At 35.5% G+C, this 17,322-nt stretch overlaps 1 protein-coding gene across 6 annotated transcripts in view; it reads right to left on the minus strand.

Moving 5' to 3' along the window:
* Positions 1–17,322, minus strand: part of PHTF2 (putative homeodomain transcription factor 2) — a 169,337-nt gene that overhangs the window by 18,997 nt on the left and 133,018 nt on the right. For 3 of the 6 annotated variants that reach the window (XM_017523130.2, XM_017523128.2, XM_017523129.2), the window contains 3 exons: positions 13,619–13,805; positions 11,359–11,514; positions 4,823–5,041 (listed from right to left, as the gene is read on the minus strand). In XM_017523130.2, the coding sequence (XP_017378619.1) occupies positions 4,823–5,041; positions 11,359–11,514; positions 13,619–13,805 (562 nt within the window). The remainder of the gene's footprint in view (positions 1–4,822; positions 5,042–11,358; positions 11,515–13,618; positions 13,806–17,322) is intronic. The other 3 variants (XM_017523131.2, XM_037736568.1, XM_037736569.1) reach the window with 1 other exon arrangement.

Below are 17,322 nucleotides of genomic sequence, written 5' to 3' on the forward strand. Positions count from 1 at the left end.
TTTTTTCCCCCATATAGAGCAAATGGTACAAAACTGAAGCACTCAGCCTTCTAAGTAGCTTGGACTACAGACATGCGCCATCACACATGGCTAATTTTTTTATTTTTAGTAGAGATGGGGTTTCACCATGTTGGCCAGGCTGGTCAATCTCCTGACCTCAGGTGATCCACCGGCTGTTGCCTTCCAAAGTGCTGGGATTACAGGTGTGAACCACCGTGCCCAGCCCCAAAACAGAGCAGTTGAGTTAATGATAGCAACAAAATTAATAACACACTAAACCTTTACATAATCAGACTTCGAAAGGAGAAGTAACACTAAAAGATTAGACCCAGAGAGAGGTCAGTTTACTTGTTTACATTGTAGTATTTCTAGCATATTTTTAAGGAATCATATACTTCTCACATTTTCTAAAAATGATAGTTTTGGCATTTGTAGCAATCTCAGGAAAATAATCAATAGATCTTTGGCATTCTAATATTAAAATTTTATAATATATTCCATTAAAAACAACTTCTAACAATGAACAGAAGAATCTACTCCAGGTACATTTATTCTTTAGAAGACAAAATGTGATTAAAATATGGTAAAGAAAGTTTCTTGTAAACGTTTAACACTTTGCTCTAAAGGGAGTAAATTGCATTGATTAATTTCAACTAAAGTTGAATAATAATAATTCAATAAGAAAGAGAGATGGACAATTTTTATCTTTTCCAGAGATATAGGATTGTAATATACTTTAACTTTCATGGTATACATTTCACTACTGGAGGTCCTGAAGAGTGCTAAGATACTAGCTATTAACTACCAATTTAATTTCTCAAATGTTATTTCCTAGTTTATCTCCAAACACAATATTCCATTTTGGGAAAGAAAGAATCTGTAGCAAAATACGTATCAAACTTTCTTTAGAAATTTAATAATTGTTAAACATAATGGAATCAAAAAGCAAGAAACAAGAAGTACAAGAAGCTAAAAGGAAAGAATTGTTAAGCTTGAGAGGCAACAGATTTCAACCAGTGATTTATAGAGTTTTTTAAACTCTCAGTCTGGAATAGTAAATTAAGATCTTCCTAATTACACGAAGAAAAGAATATCAGTACCAAGAAACCCCATCTAGAGACAGAAACAAGAAATCAGGACATTCTCACTGTCCTTCCAAAAGTACTCCTTTTATATCTAGCTGCTTCCCAGTTACTCTAACTAGCATCTGATATTATTTCTAGAAAGCCAAAAGGCAAAAGAGAAGACAGCAACTAGAAACTGAATTTTAAAAGATTTAATTATATGTTCAATGTTGTGTGTAGAAACTTGAAAAAATAAAAACTAAAAGACTGCTATCTGTGTGCGCATGTGTGTGAAATGTACACTGAAAAACAGTCTTGTTGAATCATGTCTTCAGTGTGGAGAACAGCATCACATGAAATACTTTTTTAAAAAGATTCAGGGAAAACATCAGAGCAGATCATTCCATTTTATAATTTTATCACACAGGTTACTCTGAATACATTTTCTTATTTTCTTTCTTTCTTTTTTGAGACTGCGTCTCGCTCTATCACCCAGGCTGGAGTGATGCAGTTCTTGGCTCACTGAAACCTCCGCCTTCTGGGTTCAAGTGATGCTAATGCCTCAGCCTCCTCAGTAGCTGGGATACGGGTACCTGTCACCACGCCCGGCTAATTTTTGTATTTTTCGTAGAGACAGGCTTTCGCCATGTTGGCCAGGCTAGTCTCAAACTCCTGACCTCAGATGATCTGCCTGCCTCAGCCTCCCAAAGTGCTGGGATAACAGGCATGAGCCATGGTGCCTGGTCTCTAAATACATTTTCAAACTAAAATTTAAAACTTAATTTTTTTTTCCTTTGTAAACAGCATCACAGCTCCAAAAATTTGTGACTTTTAAAACGATTATTCTTTTTCCTTATTTAAAATCTCAACTGCTTTGCTCCTTTGTTAATTCAAAACTATCTGAAAACCTTAATGCTAAAATGGTGGCATGTTTTATTTCAAATAAATTCACCATGACAATCACATACTGGTGTTTCCAACTGGGGGAATGCAGCCATTTAAAGCTTTATACTTAGTAAAAAATGAATTTCAGCTGAATATAGATTTATATGTTATTATATATTCAGCTATAGAGGAGGTCTAGAGGAGAAAAGTTTTCTCCTTTGGAAATGTTTCAATTACTATTTACAAATAAAATAAAACAAACAATAAAACAAAGATACACATTCGGAAATATTCTGATTAGAACATACTAATTCAAATGCTCAGTGTTTTTTCATGAGAAGGGATTTTTCCATCTTTATGGTAGGCAGACAAAGCTCTTCCAAACCTAACTTTAGTAAAGACGCAGCTTTTTAGTAAAGGGAACTAATTTCCATTACTTAGCTACTAGTAAAACTAAAAACATGAGATTTATGTTTTGAAACCTGAGAATTAAAAATCTGTCTACGATCAAGTTTTTAATCTAAAAGCAAAACCAATATAAGCCTAGAATACCATAATTACATATACAGAGTAGAACACTTAACAAATTTTATCTTACCAAAAAAGCAGCAGAGTAGGAACAATTTACTCTGCATAGACATCATAAAACAATTTTTAAAATCATTTAAGAAAGGCCTAATTGGCATGTGTTGAAAAAATTTAATTTTGTTTCAAGCACTCAATATTTATTAAATACGTACTGTGTACCTCACACTGTGTGATACAATATTGAGAACACATGATCCCTGCTTTTATGCTGTTTATTGTCATCTCTAGGAAAATAACTCACAGGCATTTCCCTCAATCTCAACTCCAGTTGTTAGTCTCAGTGACTTAGATGAATATGCAGATGACTCATTCAACATCCTATGGTTTCATGGATTGTTCATTGTTTTTTCATTTTTCATTTCTTCATTACTAGGGACTCTAAACTACTCCCATAGCCACACCCTAGATCTTTGTTTGAGCTTTTTATATCTTGTTTTTAAAAATTCTTCTCTAAACTGAAGTAACAGATTTTTCTCCTATATTTTCTTCTAAATGTTTTAGTTTTGCTTTTCACCTTTAGAAACTATTTGGAATATATTTTCATATGTATCATCATTTGACTCATAACCATATAATCCATTCTTTTTCTACTGATTTGTAATGCCACTTATCATCTCATATTAGTGATCCATTATAAACACGTCTATTTCTGGGTTTTCTATTCTGTTCCATTGGTATATATGTTTATATATATATACCATACTATCTTGAGAGTATTAAATTTAAAGTAAATTTTTACATCCAGTAGGGAAAGATCTCTGTTGTTCTTCAAAATTGTTTTTGCTATTCTTGATATTTTCCTCTTTAATATGGAGTTTAAATCACTCTAACTCCGACCAAAACCAGACAGAGATAAAGAGACTGGAGCTCCCTTATTTCTACCATGTAAGGAAGGATACAAGGATAAGACAGCTGTTGTAAGCCAGGAAGAGGACCTTTACCAAGAACCAGTCATGCTGGCACCCTGATCTTGGACTCCTAGGCTACAATACTGTGAGGAATAAATGTTTGCTGTTTTAAGCCACCAGCCTATGGTATTGTTATAGCAGAAGGTTCTTTGATAGCTATGCATTACTCTTTTATCAGATTGAAAGTTCTTTTTTTTTCTTGTTTTCTGACTTTAATGTGGTTTTATTGACAGAATTAGATGAGAAGTTGGATAAGAGAGATAAGGTGAGGAAGAGTGAGAATTTTAAATGAATGGAGAGGTCATTCATCACAATTCTGAGTGCAACAATAAAAACAGATTTATGAGGGAGGATTGGCTAAACTTGAGGTATTGGTAGGACATTCAAATAAAGATATCCTATAAAACTGTGCTGTCCAATATAGTACCCTACTCACATGTGGCTATTCAACATTTGAAATGTGGCTAGTCTGGCTGGGCACAGTGGTTCACTGCTGTAATCCCAGCACTTTGGGAGTCTGGGCAGGCAAATCACTTGAGGTCAGGACTTGAAGTCCAACCTGGCCAACATGGTGAAAGCCTATTTCTACTAAAAATACAAAAATTAGCCAGGCATGGTGGCAGGCGCCTATAATCCCAGCTACTCGGGAAGCTAAGGCAGGAGAATCACTGAACCTGGAGGCAGAGGTTGCAGTGAGCCAAGATCAGGCCACTGCACTCTGGGCAACAAGAGTGAGACTCTGTCTCAAAAAAAAAAAAAAAAAAAAAAAAGAAATGTGGCTAGTCCAAAACAAGAAGTATTTATGCTGGATTCTGAAGATTTAGGATTAACATACAAAATATTTCACTGATATGTTTCATGTTATAAGTTGATGTGATACTTTGAATCTAATAAGCTAAATAAAGCATTAGGATTAATTTCCCCTTTTAAAAAAATTTAATTAGGCTACCAGAAAATTTTAAATTATATATTTGACTTTCATAATATTTCCATTGGATAGTATTACTATGGGCACTTGGAGATACAAATTTGATATTCATGAGATGTAGATTTGTGAATATAATCTTATAGGTGAAGTTTAGACCATGGTGTACATTCATCTAGCCATAAAGTGTGTTGTGTAAGGAAGTACTAATGCACCTAACACACAATTTGACTTACAAAATTCAATTTACCAGTAACTTTTCAGGAACATAAACAACCACAATGTAAGTACTGGGATTCTATGTTTTGATGAAGCCAGACCTCAGCTCACATAACAAAAATTATAGAAATATAAGCTTGAATGTAAGCTGCTTCTTCACCTCTGTAAAATTTGAACATAAACTCAAAGAAGCTTGACTGATAACTCCACATAAGCCCAAACCATAAACCAACCTGATGAAAAGGGTCGTCTCTATATTCTTTTTTCACACATGGATTAATTTGAGGATTTTCCACATCTGTCTCACTGGTACAAGATGAATGGCATTCTGCACAATGTAACAAGTCTTCCCATAACACATCTTCTGTTTCAGATTCTGGCCTTGCACTCTCAGAATCCTGTCTGGAACTTGAACAGCGAGAGCTGCAACTAGTACCCGATTTAGGGGCATCCTGAAATCAAGATATTCTTTGACATTAATACAATTTATGTATCCTTTCCAACTCAAAGGATTCTGTCAGAACCCATATATTGATACTTTTGGCTAAAACAACAAATATAACCTCAAAGGACAGTGAGACAGCAAAACATTACAAAATATATTGGTTTTTATTCAGTAACAAAATACTCCTACATCAAAATTTATTTGATTTCATATTTCAGCTCAGATATTACTTTGCATGCAAAGGTTGTAACTATTTTCTCTTAAATTTTATATGAAGTTCACAACTCAGGTAGGCAGAGACTAAATTCATATGGTCTGCACAGTGAACATTAACTAACTTTAATTGATGTAATTAATGGTGATACCATTGGCCTTCCATATCCATGCATTCCACATGTGCAGATAGAAAAACCAATATTCCTGGGATGCAGAACTGACAGTTTTGGAGACCTGGAGGGCAAGGACTGACTTTATGTGCATCAGGTTCCACAGGGCTGACTGTGAGACTTGAGAGAATTCTTGGATTTTGTTATTTACAGGAAGGCCAGATATCCACCAATCTCCCGTGGATACCAAGGAATGACTGTATTTTCTTATTATAGTCATTTTTTTTTTTTTAGCAAGAGAGGATTTCATTTATCTACTGTTTTTGTTTCGCAAATGGAAATGAAATAAATTAGCATAAAATTGACATCTAAACCAAGAAGGTAAATGCCAACTCATGTTCTTGAGATAATCTGTAGTATAAAAGTAAAAAACTAAAACAAGTTAAATAATTTCTAATCAGTTTACTTTATCTGGGAGATTTCAACGTACAAAATAAAGATGAATAAAATTGTGATTTAAATTAATTAAAAAGAACTTTTACTGAACAAATCATGGTAATGGCCATCTTTATGGCCAGGTATGTTCAAATTTGGGTTTTTGTTTTTTGGGTTTTTTTTTTGTTTTCCTCTGTGACTAGATTTGCCATGTACCTTTACAATGTGTTATATTTATCCCTTTGTCTTTCCTGCGCTATCATCGAGTTCAGACTTTGTCATTTACACCTTCATAGCTATAAGCACCTCCTAATTGATCTTTGCCTGAAAGGCCTCCCTCATCTTTCCAGAATAAACTTCCTAAAGCACAGCTGTCCTTTGACTCCTCTAGTCAAAATCTTTCCTTGGCTTCTCACTGCTCTCCTGGAAAGAGTTCCGATTCCTTCACCTAGCATGCTCATCTTCATATGTGCTACTTTTTGACCTTGTCTTCCATGTCATACCACAACCTTTTTCTCCAGTGACAGTGGGCTACTCCTGAGCCCCCTAAGCATAGCTTGTTCTTTGATTTATGTTCCACTCTACAACTTAATTATGCTCCTACCTCCTATCATTAATCCTGCTCTCCTTTAAAAAGCTGTTAAAAATTCACAGAGCATGGAATACAAACCTGGCACAAAGCAGGGGCTCAACAAATGCTACCTTAAAGCCACCCACCTAGAGTGCTCACTTTGTCCCTGAAGGGAGTTGTTTCATTTTTTTTGAGACAGAGGCTCACTCTGCCACCCAGGCTACAGTGCAGTGGCGCATGATCTTGGCTCACCAAAACCTCCGCCTCATGGGTTCAAGCGATTCTCCTGCCTCAACCTCCCAAGTAGCTGGGATTATAGATGCATGCCACTGCACCTGGCTAAGTTTTGTGTTTTTTGTAGAGATGGGGTTTCACCATGTTGGCCAGACTGGTCTTGAACTCCAGACCTCAGGTGATCCGTCCACCTTGGCCTCCAAAAGTGCTAGGATTCCAGACGTGAGCCACCAAGGCTGGCCTGAAGTGAGTTACTATTATATTCATTTGACAATAAATTTTGCACTGCTTTCCAGAATCAATCAATCTCTCTTTCTAACTATCTATCTATCTATTTTTTTTTTTTTTTTTCTCATTGCCCATATAGGAAAAATTATAGCATGCTTCCTGTGAGTGAGTGGCAAATAACGTTCTCTCTGAATCATTATTTTTTTTTTTGAGCCAGAGTCTCTCTCTGTCACCCAGGCTGGAGTACAGCAGCACTATCTGAGCTCACCTGCAACCTCCACCTCCCAGGTTCAAGCAATTCTCCTGTCTCGTAAGTAGCTAGGACTACAGGAGCCTGCCACCACACCCCGGCTAATTTTTGTGTTTTCAGTAGAGATGGGATTTTACCATGTTGGCAAAGCTGGTCTGGAACTCCTGAACTTAAGTGATCCACCCGCCTTGGCCTCCCAAAATGCAGTGATTACAAGGGTCAGTCAAGGCACCGGCCTTTTTTATTTATTTATTTATTTTTTGAAGCAGGGCTGCATAGCTGGGACTACATGAGTGTACCATCATGCCTGGCTAAATTTCTTTTTTTTTTTTTTGAGTGATGGAGGTTTCAACATGTTGCACAGGCTGTTCTCTAAGAGCTTAAGGGATCCAACCACCTCAGCCTCCCAAAGTACCCAGATTACAGGCATGAGCCACCGCATGTGCAGCCAAAAAAAAACAAAAAGCATTGATAAAGGTAGTTTATTATATATATCTTCCGATGAAGGCTTGCTAATCAAATTTGGAATTAAGTAATAGGATTAAAGGCCTAATGACTTTAATTGAAACTAATGAATGATTTCAGGATTAAGAATATATCTATAGTTCTTTAGAAGTATTTTTTTTTTTTTTTTTTTTTTTTTTAAATACTGATTGATAAGCGTGTCTTTTTTTTTTTTAGACGGAGTCTTGCTCTGTCACCAGGCTGGAGTGCAGTGGCGAGATCTCGGCTCACTGAAACTTCCACCTGCTGGGTCCAAGCCATTCTCCTGCCTCACCCTCCTGAGTAGCTAGGAGTACAGGCGCACGTCAGTCACTATGCCCAGCTAATTTTTGTATTTTTAGTAGATACGGAGTTTCATCATGTTGGTCAGGATGGTCTGGACCACTTGACCTTGTGATCTGCCCTCAGCCTCCCAAAGTGTTGGGATTACAGGCGTGGGCCACTGTGCCTAGCCAAGCGGGTAATTTTACAAATGTAAAAATCTTGCTGGGAGCAGTGGCTCGGGCCTGTAATCGCAGCACTTTGGGAGGTCGAGGCAGGTAGATCAAAGCCAGCCTAGCCAACATGGTGAAACCCCGTCTCTACTAAAAATACAAAAATTAGCCAGGCATGGTGGCCAGTGCCTGTAATCCTAGCTACTTGGGAGGCTGAGGCAGGATAATAACTTGAACCCGGGAGGCAGAGGTTGCAGCCAGCCGAGATCGTGCCACTGCACTTCAGCCTGGGCAACAAGAATGAAACTCCGTCTCAAAAAAAAAACAAAAACAAAAACAAAAAAACTAAAAATTGTTGCCTATAATTACCTACATTTCAAACAGAATCTTACCTACAATATTTGTGTGATTAATAGTGAATTTCACTACAAATTGCCAAATAAAGTCTAAAAAAAGAAAATTTTAGAATTGAAGAAATCAGTTCAAGTTAACCACATTTTTTTTTTTTTTTTTTGGAGACAGAGTCTTGCTCTGTCACACAGGCTGGAGTACAGTGGCGCGATCTCAGGTCACTGCAGCCTCCAACTCCCAGGTTCAAGCGGTTCTCCTGCCTCAACCTCCTGAGTAGCTGGGATTACAGGGGCCACCACCATGCCCAGCTCCTTGTTTTTTGTATTTTTAGTAGAGATGGGGTTTTACCAACTTGGCCACACTGGTCTTGAACTCCTAACCTCATGATCTACCCACCTCAGCCTCCCAAAGTGCTGGGATTACAGGCATGGTGAGCCACTACACCTAGCCTATTTCAAATCTTTAGATAGCTAAAATTGAACACAGAATCAAAATACACAGAGTATTTATTTGAAGAGAATATGGAATTATAACAAACGCTGTTTGCAGGGGTGGAAGGAAAATTGTTTTAAAAAACTCAGAGAAGTTAAATAATTTTCCTAAGGTCATTTAGATAGCCTAATTCCACGCCCATGGTTTCTTCATTATGCTTCTCATCAAATGTTACCTTTATTAGATGAAAAGCTAATCTACAATTGGGAGTAAAAACTGAAAAATATTTGTACAGCTGAACAAAGCAGGACAGAGTAGGAAACAGAACAAAGAAAGGCTTTAAAGAAGCTGTCAGTTCCTTAGGATACCTCCTGCATCCCAGATAAGCAATTCCTCCCAACAAGAGACTGGAAGAAGTCAACCAGATATGGTAGATAATAGAAAAAGGCCAAAAACGGGAATTAAATGAAAGTCTACACATTAAATAAGATTCCCACCTCATCCCCAGTTCCCTTGGTGTCAAACACCAGAGCAGCCTGTTTTACTATCTACTACTCCCATCCAACCAGAAAACAGGACGGTTCTTCCCTAAAAAATAGATGCCCCTAAAAAGCTGACCTATAGATATCGCCATCTGGGAGGCTTACAACAAATGGCTAGGTTCATGGCAATTTTCTTACACTAAGGCCCACCAATCCCATCCATGCACAAAATACTTCCCCAAAGAATTTTCTTTTTCATTTTGTTTTTATCAATTAGAATACATTTATAAAGAAAAATAAAGTTCAAACTATTCTATCTTTAGCTCCCAAGTGTTTCTGAAAAGACCTTAGTAGTCTTTAATAGCTTCCTGGCTCTCTATCATATTATAAGAGGTTTCATGGTCATTTTGCGTATTTCCTGCAACAAATAAGAATCAGGAATCAGCCACTTCTTCAAGAAGCTGTTTTGTTTTTGTTTTTGTTTGGTTTGGTTATTTAGTGATAAATGGCACAATATAGATGCTAGAGATGCTTGCTGATTGTGTTTGGGTGGGTCCAAACAATTTTTTTCATGCTTCACTCTTAAAGGAAAAACATTACTAGTAATTTGAAGAGAGTACAATAATTTATAAAATAAATTTTAATTTATGAATAAAAATGTAAAAGCACCACAAATCTTCTGTTTCAGTTTTATTTATTCAAAGAAGGCTTTATTTTGCTATATATATATATATATATATATATATATATATATATATATATATATATAAAAAGCCCTTTAAAGCTGGTTTAAGAGGAAAAATATTTTAGAACTGAATGCAGCTTTTAAAATATCACCTAGTCTACATACTTTATAAAGAATTATATAGCCTTATTTTATATTTATGTAATTCCTTATATCATTAAAAAAGATGTAAACCAACCAATGCTTACTATCAGCCTTACTTAGCTGGAAATAAAGATTTTAAGCAACTTTTTAATTTCAAAGTTAACATTAGTGGGTAGAATAATATTCTGCCCTTCAAGAGCCCTCATCATTTAAAATACAGTTATAAACCCAGAAGAGCAAAGATCATAGAGTGAGAAAAATACCTCTACTGCCAAACAATTTATTCTGTAGAAGAGGGGTCAAATAGCCCTCCAGCTCCCTTCCAGCACCAACTGACTTCTAACAGTACACAGAGTAAGAAAGAATTTTACAAGGTTTAGGAACAAGGGACAGTACATCAGATGACATGGGTGAAGAGGCAATGAAGCAGACACATTGGCATTAGTGTCTGTCTAATGGTAGCCAATGGGAAAAGAAACACAACCACAATCACCAGAAAGATTAACCAGAGACATGATCACAAAGAAGAGTGTGCAAAGAATAGTAACTCTTCTAATCTTAATACTCTGAAGGCATTCATATTCTAGCAAAGCATAACGTGATTTTTTACAAGTTTAAAGGAAAAAGATACTAACAGTAGAAGGTTATGTTTATCAAAAAAGTGACATAAAGTGCAATTTACTTGCTTTAAAGCCAAAATGTTCTACCCTTAGATCAGAAACTGAAAATTCAATTGAATGAAATTCTTTTTTATTTAAATTTTAAGCTCAAGAGATATTTAGTTGAAAAGGGTTTAGAGAAACTAAAAATTAATAAGGAAAAATGGAAAGAAAGAAAAAGTGAATTTTGCAGTATGGGGATATTTAATAACTGGTGACAGCAAGATGAAGGACATTACTTAAAATAATAACTTTGCTATGATCAAATGTAGAAAGCCTTTCAAATTGTGGAAAAGATGAACATAGAGGTTTGCAGATGCTCTCTCCTGAATGATCTTCTTTAAAAGCAAACGACAAACAATGTATGAGTCTTCAAAGATAATATACAAAATGAGCTCAAATATGTGGCTATTAATACATGTGCAATACATAAACCTAAAACTGCTATTTTATAAATCCAGATCAAACAATAATAAATATTAATAATATGAAATATTTATTTCAACAATTTTTAATTGTTGAAAGAAGTTATAAATTAGTAACATGTAAAACAGATACGTATATATATGCTTAAGGACAAAGTATATACCTCATTAGGGTAATGTTTCTTATAATGGTGTGACTTTCTATTCCGAAGAACACTTTCAGAAGTCCTGTCCATATGACGACGTAATGGGTATCCTGTTTCAGGACCTTCCTCACTGGAGACTTCATCCGAGACATTCATTATTGTCCTTTGGGTATCCTAAGTTGGGAGTACACAAAGCGGATTTTAGGTAATTTCTAAGTGATCTTTTAGCTTTTAAACTATGAAATGTGAAATTACATTATACATACAACTTCAAAATATCCTCAAGTACCACAAAGTAACTAATTAGTATAACATGATTTTCTAAAAAGAAGTCTTAAATCAGTGACTATAATTTTAAAGCATTTTTACTTTTAAAAGTACTTCAATAGCCATTTGTCAGACATTATTCCGTAATATTTCTGTTCAAAAAACATTTGAAACAGCTTCCAAAAATAAGAAATATACCAGACACAGTGTCTTAGGCCTGTAATCCCAGCACTTTGGGAGGCTGAGGTGGGAGGGTTGTTTGAGGCAAGGGGTTCTAGACCAGCCTGGACAACACAGTGAGACTCAATCTCTTAAAATAAAAAATCAGCCAGGCATAGCAGGGCACACCTATAGTCCTAGCTACTCAGGAGGCTGAGGTTAGAAATTACTTGAGCACAGAAGTTTTAGGTTGCAGCGAGCTATAACTGCATTACTGAACCCCAGCCTGAGCAATATAGTGAGACCATGTCTCAAAAAACAAAAAAATTAAAAAGAAATATAAACAGGAGAAAAGCAGAAGAGAGACCACTTAATTGAAGGTAAAAGAACATATACTATTTTTTCAAACTGAAAAAGCCATCAATAAGATCTACTACTAATTTAATAATGGTTTATGGGGCAAGAGGAAATAAATAGCAACTGCATGTGTGCACATTTCAGACAACATTCTACACATACCAATTTGTAAAAGATATCCAGAGTTTAGAAATTATTAATTTACTCTAGAGCATAAGTTTTATTGATATTTTCATGCTCCTCATACAACTTTCTAAGAAATATTAATACAAGCCTGAAAACATGTTTGAAAGCTTTATGACTGAAAATTTATCTGCTGAATGATAACAGTGATGAGAGGCTCACATTATCAGAGCTAAATGCTGGGAAAAATCTAAAATCAGTAAGGGACTATATTCATTGCAGGCCGATGCTGTTCTGTGGCTACCGGTACTGAAAATACAAGAACATTCAAGTAGTAACACATACATACTTTACTCAAAATTAGAGAACCCTCTTTTCTTTATTTTCCTCAACACAGTATATTCATGCTCACATTCCCAAATGTAACAGAAGTAACATCTTTTGACTCTCTCTATATATATTTTTTACTATAACAGCTTCTAAAAAATAAACTGTTACACCAAAAAAATTCAGGGAAGCAAAGACATCACATTGCTTTGTTACAATAAACCCACAGTCTCTCTATTTTAGAAAAGTAAAGAAATAATTGTTCTCTTTAACAAATATGTAACCAGTAAGATTTTTTCCAGATTAAAAACAAAACAAAACAGATGTGTTAACACCATAGGTAATGAATGCAGGAAAACCAAGATATATTCTTATAGAGAACATGAATGGAAAACTGGTTTTCTAGTTCAGGCTTCTAAATAATTTACATGTTCCACTTAATGCAAATCTTACACACACAGAAATAGGGAAAGAAAAAGTAACGCTTAACAAACAACAACTGTAAATTATAAACTGCTTTCCACATTTTGGGGCTGGTCACAGTGGCTCATGCCTAGAACTTTGGAATGCTGAGGTGTGTGGATAGCTTGAATCCAGGAGTTTGAGACCAGCATGGGCAACATGGCTAAGCCCTGTTTCTACAAAAAAAAAAAATTAGCTGGGTGTGGTGGCGCATGACTATAGTCCCAGCTACTCAGGAGGCTAAGGCAGAAGGATCGTTTATGCCTGGGAGGTTGAGGATGCTGTGAGTTGAGACTGCACTACCTCACTCCAGCCTGGGTGACACAGTGAGACATTGTCTCAAAAAAAATGTTTTGGAAAAATCAAAGCCATCAATTCAGAAGGTGTCAGATTATACTGTCAATCAAGTTTAATCACAACAATTCATCTCATTTACAGTTTCATCAGTGTTATAAAGGCTCACAGAATTATTTCTGGAGTAAATACTTAGTTCAAGGGCAACTACTATATCTAAGTCACTTCACATTAGCTAATATAAAATCACACAATTTTTAAAATTAGCTATTTTAAAAATCACACTTACTTTGCTAGGACCATTCCTCAGTGTTCCTGTGTTCCAGGCTGTTTCTTCCGGTCGAATAGTTTCACACTGAGGTTCATGGTTTTGTATTCCATCTTCACTGCTTTTAACAGTCTTTTTCCCATCAAGGGATACATAGCCATTGTCAGTTTCAGTTGATTTATCAATAGAATTCTTTGCTTTCTTTGATCTAAAAATAAAAATATGAAGAATGTTTGGACTTATCTTATTTTGGATAGGTAAATGACAGAAATTATAATCTGTTAATAATTATATCAGATAGCTATTTCTCTGAATTTTAATGACCACCCTATTTGTATAATAATTTAGAAATATATCTAACAGCTGATATAAACGTGTAAATTAATGTCCTATTCAGCTTATTTTAAAGGTTTTGAGATCTTACAGATAGTAATTCTAGGAGACATGCCTTAACTTATCAAAAAATTCTTAGCAAATCATCTGGTCTTTGAGCAAAATCTAGAATCAAAATTTTGCCCATTTTATTATGGTTAATAATATATTTTGAAGTTTTATTTAAAAAATGGTCTGATTGTCAGATTGAGTTGCAATTTGTGGTTTAACTTAATTTTAATACTCTTAATTTCCCCAAATACTTTACCATTACTATATATATACAAATATCTCTGACAAATTCATTTTAATATACGACTCATTTTAATATACAATGAAGACACAGATCTTTTGTAATATCAAAAGATATGGAAAAAAAGGAAAATTTTAAATAAGTTTCTAAATAATGAAGAAGTGAAAAAGAACAATACAAAGAAAATAAAGAAATAACCTCTTTCACCCACTGAAATAATCTCTGGAAAAGATATTGGTAATCATGCAGTTTATAAATATCTAAAGGGCTAGAACTGAAGATATTTATAAGAATAAATTTTTTTTCAACATATAAAATACAACATGGGAAATAATAAGATGTTTTTTACTAACAGGCAAACACTTGAGGAGTCCTCTTCGAAGACTACAGTGGATGAAAGAACAGTTATCCAAAGGAAAAGGTTAGTAGAAATATTAAATTAGTCCCACACAAAATTAAAATGTGCTCAATGCAGATTAAGTCTATCATAAAACATTTTTAAAGCAATTATATTTAAATAAATTCCCTTGGATTTTTGTCAGAGGTATCAGTTTTACAGGTAAGGAAAAATAAAATTAGTATATTGCCTTCAATTCAGTCAATCCCCCAAAATGCACACAAACCAAAAAACCCCACATTAGTTTTAACACTAAGTTACTCAGTTCGATTGAAATCTGTATTTTAGAACTAGGCAGGACCTTAATAATGAACATTATTCTAAATGTTCATTTTGGAAACAAGGAACAAGAAGAAGTCTAAGTCACTTATTTAAGGTCACGCAGCCAGTTAAAAACAAAGGTGGCACTAGAGTACAAACCTTCAGACTATGAAGTTAATTATATTCTCCATACTATCTCAAACTGCCCACTGTCCAGGAAACTGCCTATTAGGGTTTCTTAACATACTCATCAACCTAGAAAGTTTCTGTCTTATGTAAACAGGCCCCTTTCCTTCCTGTCCTTCTCCTGCAAGGTTCCTAAAGAGGGCAGAAAGACCATTATTTCCCATATGTTCTACAGAGCTCCAATGCTTTTTAGTCATTCAGAGCACATCTCCACAGAGTTGCAAGACTGAAAGGCCAAATCTCCAGATCCTTTACTTTCTGTATGATCCTCAGAAGCATGGAGAGACCAAGGGAACAATAAACCATGGGAAAAAGGGGATGGAGAGAGGGGGGAACATGAATTATAGGAGACAGGAAAATGGGTAAAAAATTGAAAATTAAAGAGGACACTTGTTACTTTCTCTGTCTGGGAAATAAAGTGATAGAAACATTAGTTATTAATTGTTCTCTTCAAGACTCCCTTGCAGATGTGGAAAAAGACCAAGTGAAGTTAAGTTACCTGATACCCTGAAAATGTCAGAAACTCAAAGGTAAGGAAGAGAGAATGTACTGGAAAGGTTTTTATATAAGGTTCACGAAAATTAGACTGGGCTGAGAAGGGAGAGGAAAAGAGGGATAAATTAGGTGAAAGAAGATGAAAAAGTTGGTACAACCATTAATCAGACAGTATATGCAAGAAGAGAAATTTAGGAAGAAAGATGCAACACTGAGAAATGTTAGTAGGCAGCTGAAAACATGAGCCTGGAGGCCAGCAGTCAAAAGGAGAAATAGTGTCTGAAATTTTGGGAATTTGTAAAATGAACCAGACTCTACAGGGTCAAATAAAAAAGGTGGAGGTAGGGTGGAGAGGGTGGGCCTAGAAAAAGGGTCTTTGAGTCTGTAATAACTATCACTTTAAGCATTTTTCTAAGAAGAATGTATTCTTTCCTTAACAGTGCAGTGTAAATACTATGTCAAACCAGGGGAAAAAGTACTGGCAGCATTCATCCCACATGATACCTTTCAGCTATCTCTCACTTCCTCCCATCCTTATCTCTGCTTCCTTCCAATCTTCTCTGGGTTATCTCTCTCTAACTCCTCAAAGTTCATGTAATACTCTCAGGAGACAAGAACAAGAATTTACTAAGCTGTAGTTGGTATTTGGTGCTTCTCATGAGCCATACGAAGGTAAGCTGCAAACTAAGCTGTAGTGGCGAAAGAAAAATGCTAAATATAAGTATTACTCTCAGAATTAACAAACAGAGGCAACCTGGTAGTAGCTGGTAATGAAAGCACTTGCAACAGTATCAATGGAGTGGGACAGCAAGAGCAACCCAGTGATAGTCAATATTGGGGACGATATCAGAGAAGCTTAGCAGGTACAGCCCGGCAGGGTTAGAAGATGACCTACATAAAGGGGACTAACGGAATAAGTAAACATATTGAGGATAATCTTAATTATATTTTTTTTCACTGATAGAAAAAAAATATAAATATAAAAAGGAAAAGAGAAAGAATGAACCCTGCAGGACTATTTGAATTGGAGCTATCAATGCTAATTGATGGTTTAATATAGGCACCCAATACAGGAACACCCAGAAATATAAGGCAAGTTCTTAATGACTTACAAAGAGACTTAGACTCCCACACAATAATAGTGGGAGACTTTAACACCCCATTGTCAATATTAGACAGACCAACGAGACAGAAAATTAACAAGGATATCCAGGACTTGAACTCAGACCTGGACCCTAAATAGACATATTCAGAATTCTCCACCCCAAATCCACAGAATATACATTCTTCTCAGCACTTCATCACACCTACTCTAAAATTAACCAGATAATTGGAAGTAAATCACTCCTCAGCAAATGCAAAAGAACAGAAATCATAACAGTCTCTCAGACCACAGTGCAATCAAGTTAGAACTCAGAATGCAGAAACTAACTCAGAACCACACAGCTTCATGGAAACTGAACAACTGGCTCTTGAATGTTGACTGGATAAACAACAAAATGAAGGCAGAAATAAAGATGTTTTTTGAAACCAACGAGAATGAAGACACAACATACCAGAATTTCTGGGACACATTTAAAGCAGTCTCTAGAGGAAAATATATAGCAAAAAATGCCCAGATGAGAAGCCAGGAGAGATCTAAAATTGACACCTTATCGTCAAAATTGAAAGAGCTAGAGAAGCAAGATCAAAAAAACTGAAAACCTAGCAGAAGACAAGAAATAACTAAGAGCAGAAGTGAAGGAGATAGAGAAACAAACA

The sequence above is a fragment of the Cebus imitator genome, unplaced genomic scaffold (genome assembly GCF_001604975.1).
Source record: "Cebus imitator isolate Cc_AM_T3 unplaced genomic scaffold, Cebus_imitator-1.0 Scaffold26, whole genome shotgun sequence".
Classification (NCBI taxonomy): Eukaryota; Metazoa; Chordata; class Mammalia; order Primates; family Cebidae; genus Cebus; species Cebus imitator.